General features: G+C 36.8%; 2 protein-coding genes across 6 annotated transcripts in view; one reads left to right on the top strand and one right to left on the bottom strand.

The window, feature by feature from the left end:
* Positions 1 to 9,182, bottom strand: part of znf827 (zinc finger protein 827) — a 78,915-nt gene extending 69,733 nt beyond the window's left edge. For 4 of the 5 annotated variants that reach the window (XM_082163208.1, XM_082163209.1, XM_082163212.1 and 1 more), the window contains exon 1: positions 8,752 to 9,181. In XM_082163208.1, the coding sequence (XP_082019334.1) occupies positions 8,752 to 8,794 (43 nt within the window). In that variant the 5' untranslated portion in view covers positions 8,795 to 9,181. Of the gene's footprint in view, positions 1 to 8,751 lie in introns of all 5 variants that reach the window. The other variant, XM_082163210.1, reaches the window with a different exon arrangement.
* Positions 1 to 15,526, top strand: part of pou4f2 (POU class 4 homeobox 2) — a 192,613-nt gene that overhangs the window by 40,889 nt on the left and 136,198 nt on the right. The gene's annotated exons all lie outside the window — the stretch shown is intronic.

Raw genomic sequence — 15,526 nt, 5'->3', positions numbered from 1 at the left:
AATAGCTTGAAACTCTACACCCTTGCCTCATTTAGTTCTATGAATATGCAAATTAGCCCCGCCTCCACTCACTCACACCAGCTCAGAGATCCACTCATTGACGATCACACTTTAACGTCACAAGGTAGTTTGTGACATCAGAAACACCAGCGATTTCAACCCTCGTCTTTGAGACTGTTTTTGGTTCAATGCAGTTTTAAGGAAAAAATACTCAGCAATGGTGTTGACTTATGCATTTTCACATGGTATGTCTTAAAGCATATTAAAAACACCACAAAGACATATTAAAAGCTTAAATTTAACAACAATATTAACAACATATTAACAACAATATTAGGCTAAAAGCTTGAATTTCACCACAGGGGGACTTTAAGATCAGCACAGTTTGCAGTACACTTCACACAAAAGAATTAAAAATGTAAGCAATGCCAAGTGACAGTGAATAAATTAAGACAGGAATATTGCACTAGTGTAATATTACTATTATAGTGTAAAAAAAAAAAAAGGTAGGCTACACTATGTAACTTTTTTTGAGATGAGATGGAGACGGAGATGGCAATTTTATAACTCGACAAGTGATTCAGGTATTTTATTGAACAGATAAGTAGTTGCCATATGTTGCTCTCTAACGGAGTTCATTGAAAAAGCAGTATATTTTGTTAAGGGTTATTTAATTTCTGGTTGTTGTGGCGCTTTTCTTGAATTTATTTTCAAGGTGTGCTTATATGGGTATAGCTACAGTAATGTCTTCAGCTAGTCAACTTGATATCCTTTCCATGTAAACATGTTATATCTCTTAAGCCTCGTAGTGAATGTTTATGAGCAGTAGGATAATATCTATAGTATAGTATGAGAAAGAATCATATTCATCTGCAGTCACTCAGAGCAGAAGCACAACCAAAACAATGTTCTTCCGCAAAATGCATGCAGTTTTGTTTTTTAACCGCTAGAGGGCCAAAAGTATACAAAATAGTGTACCTTTAAAATATGCAATATAATGATATTATTATTAGGGGTTAAACGGATCATAGTTGATCTGTGATCAATACGGACTAGGCCACGCGGTTCGGTACGCATTTGATTCATGGATTAATTGCAAAGTTTAACCATCATTAAGTGAACATTTATGATTTGCATGTGATTTATAGTTTACACATTAAAGCAATTTTAGACCATTCCGGCACAAGAAGAGGCGAAAGAGAACTCTGTTCGGTACTCGTGCCCTGTTTTCTGTGTGCATGCCCACAAACACAGAGGCGTGCGTTTCAGATAACATGCAAACACCGAATTGATTTCTCTTTCGTGTCTCCTTGCACTTGAACGAACACATACACTCAAAATTAATTTAAAATACCTCTGCAAGTAGTCTCCTAAACACAGTCGGCTATGTCTTAAGTGAACGTAAGAATAAATTGAGAAAGAAACCAGATGTGTATCATTATATTGGATCTGTGCATTCGGTCTTAAAGTGACAGCAGCTGTCAGCCTGCTGCTTTCTGTCAATAAAGTTAATCAAACAACAAAACACAGCTTTAACAAAGACTAATCTAAATTTTATTTATATAGTGAACACCATAGAGTTATTTTACATTTAGGCCTAATTATTACATTTGTGTTCATGTACTAGTAACTTTGTATTGTATTTATCTATGCTTGTATTTGTTCTTATTTTTTTACTTTTTACTGTTTTCACTTGCCTTTAATAATGTTTTAAAATATATTAGTTAGGCTAGTAGTTTTTGCTCTGGTACCAAAGTACTTAAAATGTGCTTTAGGTAATAAATGGAAAGTAAAGTTACATTAAATTTAACCCCACCCCCAAATATTTGTTTCTTTTTCCTTGCCGATCAGAAAAACGATCCAATCTGTGACTCAAAAAACTTAATATGATCCAAACCATGAGTTTTGTGATCCGTTGAACCACTAATTATTATGACTATTACTATTATTATTATTATAGTAACATCCATCCATCAATCCATGCTCCAAACCGCTTAACCTCTATAGCAAGGGTATTCGATAAAGTTCCAAGAGGTCCGGTCTCTATATTTCCTTCCCAGTGGAGGTCCGGACAATACTTTTTTGGAACAGTTATACATTTATATCGGGGTAACATTCAAAATCCTAAACATTCAAAATAGTCATCAAAGATGAGAATTTACGGCCCTGAGAGCCAAAGGGATGTCAAATCATTTTCACCAATAAAAAAAGTAAAGATTTTTTCCAACTACATATAAATATATAAAAAGGTAATATCAGATGTTTTATCAGGCTATTATTATTTTTTATTTATTTATTTATTTTACATTTAGAAACCTACATGAATGGCCATGGGACTGAAAAAAAACATACTGGGGGTACAGGGTTTACCTCTTAAGAAAAGTATGGACCATTTTTATATTTTTCTCAAAGTAATAAACTACTAAAAACAAACAACGTGCGTCTGTTGTTGATCTAACAATCAAAACTCTTATCATGAGGATAAAATTAATGAATTTTGTCTTCCCTTGGCATCTCTAAATAATTTTTCAAATTATAACATTGTTTATAATGAAATGCTATTAATATTCTGATTAATAATGCTAAATGTATGAAAAAAAAAAACATCTAAAGGCGCCACATGTTAACTTGTCACAAACCTGGGCTGCATTTCCCAAAATCATCGTGAGCTAAGTTGATCGTAGACAACATTGGTGGAAATGTTCTTCACGGTCAACTTGGGCTCACGATGCTTATGGGAAATGCAGCCCAGGTTTAGTCATCTGTACGAAGATAAAAATAATTGTATTTGCTGCATTCTTGTTTTCTCCAGCGTTTTAGCAAAATAATATAAATTTTGTCTTTTTTTTTTTCATCTGCAGCTCTTAATGTGGCGCTTTACGTCTTCAGTGGGAGAGAGAAGCCATGAACACAGAGCGGAAAGGGCTAGAATGGATCACGTTTGGGTCTAGATAAAAAATATTAGAGGATGTAGCGCCGATGCGCTGCTCTATTGGGTCACGGGATGCTTGAGCCTTAGTAATATCTTTCTCCTAATTTATTAATAGTATAATATAATATGGCCACACTTTATATTAAGTGGCCTTAACTATGCATTTAAACATTTGATACAATACTTATTGAATATGTACATGTTGGTGCATGATAATTACATTTAGAAAGTACTTCCATTAAATTAACTTTTGTTGTTACACTGTTAACTTTACCCCTAACTGTAACCCAAAACCAAACCTTAACCCCTAATCCTAACCTTACTCCAAAAACCCAACCATATCTCAAATGAATTTTTCAGAAGTTTCCAGAATAGCATGGAGTTACAGTACATTTTAAATACATAGTCTTGCAGGTATTTTATGTTATTACATAGTAGTTAAGGCCACCTAACATCAAATGTGACCAATATAATAGTATAAAAATATCTGTATATTATTATACTATTATAATAACAACAGTGAATGTAAGGTCTTCATGTTCTTTTTGCCTTGATATCCAAGCAGCATCAGCAGCAAATGAGAGGTAACATTTATCATGTTTCAGACTTTTTTTGCAGTAGTAGACAAAACAATCTGAATATGAATTTTTGACTGAATCATACAGTCCTAGTCGTCAGTTTTCTATGGCTCAAGAGTGATAAGGCATGTGGTGTTTACTGCTCAGGGAACTGGCACTGAAAACGAACCACAATGAGCAAAGATGGCGGGGGGGGTTACACACGCCAGCCGAGCAGCAGCCAATCAGATGAATGGGAATGCTAACGTATAACTTTCTCCAGGTGTTATTGACCTCCTCGCTTCCAAGGCCTCGTCTAAGTTATGACAATTCAAACCCAGTTTTAAAAAATGACAGCGGCTTGCCTCTTCTCATTCCCTGTCAAGTGAACAGACTGCTCTTTGATTCTGCCCAGTAAGCCTCATCTCATCTTAAGACAGACCCAGAGTACTGACTCATAAATCAAATCACAGTTTGGCATAGCTCTGCAGCCCGGGCCTGCATCGGACCTGTCTGTTCGATCCCTTGTGTGGTGTGACCCAGTGTTAGCAGCCTGTTAAAGGTCTGTCCTGGAGGGGATGGATGCACTTGTGTGGTACAACAACACAGGAAAGTGCCTGGAGCTCTCCATCAGCTCCCCCCACCCTTTCCCCAGATGAACCAGCGAGCTGTTCCTTATGAACCACTGCCAACAGAATGCCTGCTATGAGCTGGTTATTACTCAGTGCTGGGCCGCCACTAGCCAAAGGGCTGCTCTCCTAGCTGTAGATCTCCATGTTGTGACTTGTCAACATGCGGAAAATCGTTACCCAGCTCAGGCACTTTTATTCCACACGGGCTTTGATTGAGACTTGGGTGGGTAAAACATTGTGTTCGGAACTTCAGACTTTTTATCATTCACAGTCTATAGTGCTTCATGTAGCATACGGACAAAAGGTGTGTCCCATAGTTACGGGAAAAATATTACCAAGTGAGCATGTTGAGTTTACTCTGAGCTTAGAAAAAAAGATGGCCAGGTTCAGGTTTTTTCTGCTTACACTACCAATGTTTTCAAACACAAAATAAATTATATGTACAAACTTATACATTTTAAATTTACATTATGAATGTAAAGTTTAAACTTACACTAACCATTCTGAAATTTTGGGGTTGGTATAAGATTTAAAAAAATTTTTTTTGAAAAAAGTATCTTGTGCTCACCAAGGCTGCATTTATTTGATCAAAAATATAGTAAAAACAGTACAACTGTGAAATATTATTACAATTTATATTAATGTTTTCAATTTTAATATATTTAAATATTTAATTTATTCCTGTGATGGCAAGGCTGAATTTTCTGCAGGCATTACTCCAGTCTTCAGTGTCATATGATCCTTTAGAAATCATTATAATATGCTGATTTGCAGCTCACGAAACATTTCTTTTTCTTATCAGTGGTTGTGCTGCTTAATATTTTTGTGGAAACCGTGATACATTTTTTTCAGGATTCTTTAATGAATATAAAGTTTAATAAAAAAGGCACTGATTTGAAATTGAATTTTTATAACAAATTTTGATCAATTAAATGCATCCTTGCTGAATAAAAGTAAAAAAAAAAAGTAAAAAAAAATAAGTAAAAAAAAACAAAACGTTTGAACGGCATGCTATTTAAAGAAAACATTCCAATTCAATATTAGATTTAAAAATATATTTTCATTTTAATTTTAAAATCATTTTAAAATATTATACATTTTTCACACATACATATGAAATTCTTTGAATAAAATGAGAAACTGCATTCTGCAATAAAAGCTGTAAATTATACAGTTAATATAATTATAAAAGAAACACCAAGAATTCCTAAACACCAATGATGAAAAACATTACTGAGTGGCTTCTAATTTTAAACCTATTCTTACTGATGCTACCAAGACTATCCAAGTCATTCTTGTAATGTCAAAACCTCATCAAAGCATATGAATGATAAAAAATAAAAAATAAGATAAAAAGTAAGATATAGCTCTGGCCCAATAAAGTGATCCTTCCCATTGAGCTTTGAGCTTGGCTTCAAGACCATTTGTCTGTTGGCTCTCAAAAATATACAATTTTATCACAGGCGATCCCAGGCTACTTTGTGGCTGGTCATTTTAAAGATGCAAATTCTTTAATAATACATTACACTTGAATCTTCCACTTGATGGGCCTAGTCCGTTACAATCATCGAACCGAGTACAAAAATTGTCTTAATTATGTCACCAGTGCCTTTGACTGAGCACTCACAGCTAGACTACACCTGTGATGAAAGCCAGGCGATCCAGCTAGCCAAATTAATCTAAATGTTCTGGTTCAGCATGCCTGACTGAAGCCCCTTTCTGTATAAGCACTTGTTCAGGAGAGCATCCACCACCCTTCCCCTGCCCTTTAATTCATTTCTGAGAGGAAAGCCTGTGTATCATTATTCGCTTGAGCTCAAATGGGCAGACACCGGTGAGAGAGCCTGATCAAGTTGGTGGGGCACAGTGAAGAAAGAAGAGGAGGAGGAGAAGGAGGGGGTATTCTTGGCAGTTTTTCCCTACAAATCAGATGCCAAGAGCGAAATGGAAACCTCCCCTCATTTTCCTTTCCCCTTAATCCAATGTTTTCAAGCCCAGGCCCAGCCAAGGTCATTATAATCATAGATGAGTGGAAAGGAGCCAGTGACCCACCATTACGGTAAGGTAGAGAGCCACCCAGTTGCACACACTCTGCCATCGGTCTGTAATGGAGAGCTGAAATCAGTGCAATGCTCCAATTCCTCCATTTGCAAATGCAGATAACCTTAAAGATCATGTGTGTATAATGGAAATGGCCGGCTCCCATAGGGAGACATTTTAGCTGATGGCAAAGGTCAGGGTGAAAGAATGATACGGGCTATATACTTGCACAAAATGGAAGCCTGCGAGTAAGACAAAGAACAGCAGAAAAGAAGAAAAAGAGGTAACCTCAGGCGACCTCAACACCTCGGAGTGGAAATCCAACGAAAACTGCTTAACGAGGCAGGAGCGTTTTAACCTAGGCTCCCTCCACGCGATTCATTTACGGGAAGTTTGGTGAACTGTGACCTGCAGTTTGAACAAAATGTATGAATTCTGGGAAAAGGAGTCTGCATCAGTGTTATAAAGGCCGTGGTTTTGTAATCCCAGTGGTTTTCATTGTAGCACTCAAGCCAAAGGTCACATTTAACTGTCAAGAAGATCATCTGACTGTATCAAGGCCTTAATGCCCTATTGCAAGTCTTGACCCATGCACATTGTGACGCAGGCACTCCTGAACTCAGAGATGTATCCTTAAGAAAGGGAAGTGAAAGATACACTTGCAAAAGGATATGTCATAGCCTTTTACATTCGCAGAAAAGAAAAACACCAGATGTCAGGAACATTGAAAGAGCAAACAAGCAGTTTCAGCACAACAACTCCACTGTCCTGGACTCATACTTTTAACTTTTTAAGTGAAGTATATAGCCTAATAATCATGAGCAAATGAGATAAATTTAGATCAAGAATTGTTCTGGTCATAAGCCTATCTGCTCACAGGTGTTAAATCACAGTGAACGCAAACAGAAAGTAATGAATTGTGACATCACTCCTCCATGGCTGAATGAGAGGGCTGCGTGGGGTGCCGCCAAACTTCACATAAGCTTTTGCTGAGTGGGTGACTTTGATATGACATTAATGGCAGTAGATATAACGTAGATCATAAACACGGATGATTGAGACATTATAAATGTTATGAAAAGAAAAGCAGCAATTAGATATAATATATTGTTATTATAGGTTTATATAGCATTTCCTGAGTTTCAATTAATAACTTTTCCTCACTGTTGAATTTTGTGAAAACCCCAAATAATTTCATTAATAATCCAACATAATTGTCAAGTACATTTGATTACACTGTTAAGTAGCCTTACAAAAAAACAAACAAAAAAAAAAGCAGAAGTTTAAGTTGTTTTTAAGTAAAATCAAAGTAGGTCCAAAGTAACAACTTTGAATTGAATTACTGATGAAGAAAATACAGTTACTCTTAGAACAGAGCAGACATTATTGAAATGCCTAAGATAAATGGTAAACAAACATGTCATGGCATTAAGAAGACAACATTTGCAATGCAATGCAGCTAGAATTCAAGCAGAACATTCCAGAGAGCAAAATAAATTCTCTCTGAAATTCAAAAAAGTCCCAAAAGGCGCCGTTTCGCTGGTGAAACACGCATAAAGATGCATTATGAGCGCTTGCTGTCGTGCACTTAAAGCGCCACCGTGCCACATTTCGCCAATTCCTCTGATCGATGTTTTCCACACTCTACACATCATGTCCCCTCTAGCGGCCGGCACACGCAACTACAGCCGTTATTAGCGAGCTGATAAAAGCACAATGTTAACATCCAGCTACACAGGGTCAAATGAACAAATATCGCGATTAATTCCAAGCGCAACCCGTGCAAAGCAAAGTAAGCCGTAAGGTCTCCGTCACGCGAGCTTCGAAGCGAGAGAAAAACGCGTTTTGCCTTTGTGCGTTATTGATCGCAGATTGTCTGCAATGAATGGCTGCATGAGGAAGGAAAAAACCCTGAACTTCAGGTGACCGAGTCAGACCGACCATGGCTTTGACACAGGCAGCCTGCAGACATGAACCCCACTGAACTGGGAGGGGTGGAAGAAAATACCTCAGCTTAAAAAAATCCCGCTCGACAAACGAAAGAAAAAGTCGCGCACGCACACACACACTCACATACGACCGGGGAAGGCGGAAAGTTGGACGAACGTGTTTTAGGGCGCATTTTTAAGTTGCGGGCTGCTGCTAGATAGCGCTGGAGCTAAGTGAAGGCAGGGGCACGGATGGAAGGCTGAGTCTGGCTCTCAGTCTGATCCGACTGACCCTTCATTTTATTGCGGCCAGATCCTCAGATCCTCCCCTTTCCCTTCCGCGAGTCTCTGCCTCGCTCGCGCGGACACATATAAGAAAAGACGCGCGACCATAAGCGCCAAATAAGCAGCGATAACGCGAGCTTTACTGGCCGCAACCTTTAGGCGGAACGGGACCTTTATCGATTATCTGCAATTAAAGGCACCGCTAGTGCGCTCGCTCCGCTAGCCCCCTCATCGCCAACATGGCTGCCTAGCACAGACCTAAAAAAGGAGAAATAACCTCCGCCGTGCCTTTGTCTGTTTCACCTCTTTAACCCTAAACTACTGCGCAAAACACACGGAGACGCGCTAAAATCGCGCCGAACAAGAAAACGACTTACGTGAAGGCAGGCGCTTGGGTTGCTCCTGTTTCCTCCTTGGCATTTTCCCCCTTTTATCACATTCTCCTTCTTGTTTAGGGATAAGAAGAAAAAAGGTCTTTCCCCATTGAAATTTAGCGAGGGAGCCTGATGGCAGGGACTTGTCGTGCACCTGGCTGTCCTCGGTTAAGTGTATTGTTGGGAACAGGGAAGAGTAGAGGAGGAGGTGCTGTTGTTGTTGCCGTGTCTTGACTATGGCTGCTCTCTGTAAGTGTGTGTCTCCGAGCCCCTAACTAACACTAATGCAGGGATCAAAGGGCAGCAACAGCAGAGCACACACACACACACTCACTCACACACACACTCGCGCGCACACGCACACACACACACACACACACACACACTCACTCTCTCACTCACAGAGAGAGGAGCTCGACCAACACAGCGACGAGAAAAGGGACAAGGTGCCCCCAAGCTTTCAGGGTGTATACTTGAATGACCACGAAGGATTTTTTTACATTAATATATCAAATGGATTCTGACTGATGAATATTTAAATGGCTTGGAAAAAAAACGCACAAAAAAAAAAACGTTTTTTTGGACATAATGTAATAATATAAATGTAAAATATGATTTAAAATTAATAAACATATTTTTTATGTTTCTAATTTTTTTTTTCATAAATGCTTTTTATAAATGTTTGAATGAATCTGAGTGTACGGAAACCCCCAAATCAGAACAATTCATTTAAGTTTGATGTAATGCTACAAATTATTTAATTTTTTTAATTTACAGTAACACTTTACAATAGGGTTCAGTTTGTCGACATTAGTATTAGGTAACGTGTCGTGAACTTACGATGAAAAATAATTTGAATGCCTTTATTAAGTTAATGCCTTAGTTATTTAAAAAACATTTTTTACAGTTACATTTACTAAAAGTTGAATCTGTTTAAATGATTATTTAATGTAACAAATGTATTGCTCATGTCAGTTAATGCATTAACTAACATTAAATAATAGGACCTTATTGTAAAGTGTAATTTTCAGTTAATTATCATATTTTCTCATTTTAAGATTTTTAACAATTATTATAATGTCATTATACCTTTATTTATAAATGTTAAATGTCCTGGCTAGCAATTGAATCATAACAAATACTGTAACAAATGTTATTGTCCTTTGTTAGTTCATGTTAGTTAACTGTTAACTAACATTGAATAATATGACATCATTGTAAAGTGTTACCAGATTTACAATTAATAATACTTTCTAATTTAAAGATTAATATATATATATTAATATATATATATATATATATATATATATATATATATATATATATATATATATATATATATATATATATATATATATATATATATATATATATATATATATATATATATATATATATATTATGCTATTACATTTATAAATGTCCTGGCTAGCAATTGAATGAAAACAAATGTATCAAATGTTATTACCCAATGCATTACCTAACATAAACTAATGGGATTTTATTGTAATGTGTTACTGAATTTACAATTAATAAAAAATAATTTAAGATTTAATTTTTTTTTTAAATTATTATTATGTTATCATTATACTTTCATCTATAAATGTTAAATGTCCTGGCTAGTAGTTTAATTATAAACTGAATATGAGTTTCTGTACAATTCATTTAATAAATAGGTTATTCATATTGGAATGTCATTTCATTTCATTCTTGTAAACAAAAATCTATCAAATCAAATAATACAAATAAAAGCTTAAATTTTAATTTTTTTCCCATTACACCTCATTGTATGGTGATTTGATTAAAAACCAGACCCTCCTCCTTCCCCCATCCCACACACACACACACACACACACACACAATACTCAGTTCTATGCATAGCACTGAAGCAGCCGGCTGTTCCCCACTCAGGGCTGGACTCCAGCAGGCTGCATGCTGTTGGACAAGTTCGTTCTTTCACACCTCTTTGGTGTTAGGAGGACTGTATCCTCCCTCATGCCATGCTGCCATCCTCCTCACAACCATCCACACGTGCAGCTCGTTACTGTGGCAATTAGCACAGGCCCAAAATTAGCCCACTTCGCCTCTGCACAGGTGACTGACACACACTTTGTAGCTTGCTCATTAGAATATGGCTGCCTCACCATTCCTCTACCTCATTGTCACCCCTTTAAAGTCCACGTAGAGGCTGTTGAACTGTAAACTTCTGGACCTTGGTGGTAGCGTTAGTATGTCTACCATAGGAAAAAGAGATGAGAGGTTGATTCTTCTCATAGTTTTATGTTTTCACTAATCAATTCTTTGCGTTTTAGATCACAATATTTGCTGGTCCAACTCGTACAGCCTATTTGATGTGTAATATAAGGAAACACATTTTCTTACCAAATCTCCCCTGCATGTGTGTGCGCTGCTTGTTATTGTTTAAGATTAGTTTAGTCTCCATGGCGAGGTCACGGTCTGTTCTGTAACCCCGCCGATGCCAGGCAGCTGAGGTAATGCGTGCCCGCAGACAATCTGCTGATAGTAGTCATGGCAACAGCAGCATGACCTCACACTTGGTAGCAACCTAAAGGTCACCTAACAGACATCATGTTTTGATGGGAACTGTATCAACTGAACCTGACAATGACAAACATCTGCCATTTCCATTGACATATCTGTTTCCATTTGATACTTTTTAACCCTTTCATTCACACTCCAGCGATATTTGACAAATTTCCCAGAGACCTCAATTTATTCCCCATGTGGTTATAATGTTACATCCTTTTATATTCATATGCAGTGCAGTTTATGTCATATGAAAAATACTAGTTTGCTATTAAACATTCAATTACTTGCAAAAAAATATATAGTTAGCCCCAGACTGTCTGTCTAATTATATTTATTGTACTGTATTGATAAGCATGATTTTTCTACTGGAAAGCAACTCATTTTGTCTGTTGGCATTATTACTACTTATTAAAATGGCTCCCCTGCAGCAGTGCAGGCTGTTAGAGAGCTAAATGAATTTCAGGTGCTTCAGTAGCGGATAAAGGAGGTTGGATAAAGAGGTATATCTCTCCCCGAGGCCAAGCATAGTGGTGTGGGTTACCTCTTTTTCAACTCGTTGCTGCCTCTTTCTCTTTGTTAGGATGTTGCAAGATTGTGTTAGGAACACTGAGTGGAGCAGGTCATTAGAGGACTAGTGACATGACAGTTTTGTGTGACGGGTGAGAGAGGAAGCGTGAATGACAGAGCTCGAATATTGTCTTAACTACTGGGGTGGTCACTAAAAAATATTTTCTTAGCCCTCTGCCCTGTATATTTATAGACTTATGATGCCATAAAATAAGTGTTGCTTTAAATATTTCACCTTATTGTAATCATTGTATGTTTTTGGATGTGATGACCTGTGTTGCGAAGTAGGGGCATTTTTGTTATTTTAAACCTTAGACAATAAACAGAACCCTTGATTCATTTAAAGATTGCCGTAATGAAACAATACTGGATTTGAACACTCAGTAACAAAAATATGTTCTAAGAACGTTTTGCTGGCGTTATTTGTGAGTGTTCTCGGAACAGTCAAAACGTCCAGCTTCTTAAAAAAAAACTGGTTTTGTGAATGTTATTCATGGTATTATGGGAACGTTACTTTTAAATGTTGTCTGAAACATCTGAAAAATGTAGCAAATTGTAATGTTTAAAAAACATTAGACTAACTTTCAACTAAAATGTTTCAGAAAAACGATCTTCATTCAGATTTCATCAAAAAATATCTTCGTTTGTGTTCCAAAGATGAGCAAAAGTCTTACCGGTTCGGAACAACATCAGGGTGAGCAGGCTATTTTCATTTTTGGGTGAACTAAAACCCTTTAACATTATTAAAGACCAGACAATTTTGAACTTTGTTCTATTAATGTTACTGGAAGGATGTTTGATCACAACCTTGCCCGAATGTTAGCAAGATTTCTGAGACTGTTCCCTGTTAGCTGGGGTGGCAAAAAATACATTTAAAACTCAGCTTTGCAGATTTTATTTAGTGAACAAAGAGCAAGTTCAAATAAACTTGATGATTTTTGCATTTGATCAGTATTTAATGCAAGTAATCTACGTAACGGTGCAGTCACATTAGTGAAATGTGTGCAAAAAGGTACATTTTCTATTGTCAAGAGTGTAGGGTATGAAGCACAGCTTACACAGAAATTACTTTCAAACCAAACACCTTTCTTTTGGTTAACGCAATGAATTCATGTGAACCCTTTGCGAAATTTTTCACCCTTACACGATATTCCCGATCTGAAATGTCTGGATTTTGCATGAAGAGTTGCCAAACAATGGTAAATGTGAACCCAAAAATGTACATTTTCCCATAATTTACTAACCCTCAAGCCCTTTATGACTTTATTCTTTCAGCCAAACACAATTATTAAATTGAGTTATATTAAATAATATCCTGGCTCTTTGAAGCTTTATAATGGGAATGAATAGCTCCTTAGTTTTTGAAGCTCCAAAAAAGCGCATCCATCCATCATAAAAGTAACTGTCTTCTGTCACTGTCTTCCAGTAATGGCCGTAAGTGAGTCTAGTTCCGGCAGAAGAGTGACCTCTGACCCGCTGTATGACGTATTCATGAACGCGGAAGCGCAGAGGATAGAAAAAAAAAACGAAATACCAGTTACTATATAAATATCAGCCCTATTTGTTTGAACCGCGAGAGGCATCTACTCTCACCTAATCTTACGCTATTCCTACATCATATGTCGGGTCAGAGGTCACTCTTTAGCCGGAGCTAGACTCACTTACGGCCATTACTGGAAGCCAGTGATTATAGTTTATAAAGTTATAAATATGGATATTTTTCTTACAAAAACTTGTATTTAACTTCAGAAGGCCTTTATTAACCCTGTGGAATGGATTACTTTTATGATGGACGGATGCACTTTTTTGGGCTTCTATTCATTATATTATAAAGCTTGGAAGAGCCAGGATATATTTTTTTATATAACTCTGATTGTGTTTGGCTGAAAGAAGAAATTCATATACACCTGTAAATGGCTTGAGGGTGAGTAAATTATTGTGAGCTAACCCTTTAAGGCATGACTTGTATGGACGCAAACGTTTGAAAATGGGATTCAAAGTGCAAGTTTTTGAAACAATACCGTTATTGTCTCTGTGTAAACTACAAAAACGCAAATTTGTGAAAACATTGATGTCATGCGCATGCGTATTACGTGTTCAGTCTATAGGCGCATAGTATTTATTTACAAAAAATGACATCACCAGCTGGCCTGATATGCATAACTGCATTTTTAGTCTGTGAGCGGGGATCGCTTTGACAACGTTGTCGTCTGTACATGAAATACACACAAAAAAAAACAACCTTTTCCACTTTTAGTAGATTCATTGTCGTGTAAACGTACCCTTAAACATGTAAATGCGTGATTTCTGTCAGAGCATTTTAAACATTTAAAAATCAACAATCATGCTTTAGTTAATCATGAAACCTAATTATCACAGATTATTTATGTATTTTTTTGTGTGTGGTTGCATTCAAAATACACTTGGCTCTAAAATCTAAGATGGCACGTGCTTCTGGATAGTCTATTATTGCCACATGGGACACGAGGTCTTTCACACATATCTAACACCAGTAAACACTTCTTGTATTAAAGTTATTCCCAATTAGCCTGTGAACACAGTAGATCGTTGACTACAATTTAACATCAGTTATTTGGATTGTAAGGTATGGCATAGCTCTAGGTCACTATGTTAAGTTTCTAGATGAAGAATTGTTGGTCTGTTCTAACTCAAACTGCCTTTGAAATAGAGATTATTACAGCTGAAAGTTGGTGCCAGCGTTGTCCCAGGCATGCCACCTGTCTCCCTTCCCTCTCTTCTCACTCCCTCTTCCAGCTGTGTGACAGAAGCAGGTGGTTGCCCCTGTACTTGCTCTCTGACCTTTTGCACTGGAAAGAAAACCTCAAAAAAAAAAAAAAAAGCCTACTCTTCCTTGTCCCGCTGACCATGTTCAAGGACGTTGTTTCATTTTGACTCAACCATTAATTATCTATACTCAAAAAAAAAAAAAAAAAAAAAAAAATTGATTCTGTTCCAATTTGGGGGATGTTTACAGGCTTAGTTCGCCCAAAAACGAAACTTCTGTCATCATTACTCATCCTCATGTCATTCCAAACCCTTAACTTTCAGTTATTTTTGGAACACAAATGAAGATATTTTTTATTTTCTTGCATCATTTTCCCATGCAACCCACATTTTTAGGCTTTAAAAAGGTCATAAAGACATTGTAAAAGTAATAATTTTAATCCAAGTCTTCTAGAGACATAATCACTTTTAATTTAGGCTTTTATTCCCATATAAACATTGATCAACACACATACATAGAGCACGTCAAATATGGTAAACGGAAGTTGAAATGTGCTTGCTTGACTCGCCAGAACCATGAGGTTTGTTCTTATCAAGCACATTTGAGCTGCCATTGACCATATTCTGATGTGATAAGAGAATATCAAAAATATCTTAATTTGTGTTCTGAAGATGAACTTATGGGTTTGCAATAACATAAGGGTGAGTAAATGTTGACCGAATTAAATTTTTTAGATAAACCCATTACTTTAAATACTACTTGATGGTTGATGAACAAGATCTGCTCTGAACCTTTCTCCTGATAAAGTGTGAAGAGTTAGCCCCCTTTTTCTTGGCCTTTGACACTTTGCCACCTCAGCACACTAGCATATTGCGTTCTGGTGCTATAATGTCAAGAATTATGACCTTTATTTTT

The sequence above is a fragment of the Leuciscus leuciscus genome, assembly GCF_965113295.1.
Source record: "Leuciscus leuciscus genome assembly, chromosome: 3".
NCBI classification, from domain to species: Eukaryota; Metazoa; Chordata; class Actinopteri; order Cypriniformes; family Leuciscidae; genus Leuciscus; species Leuciscus leuciscus.
This window is presented reverse-complemented; position numbering and strand designations above follow the sequence as displayed.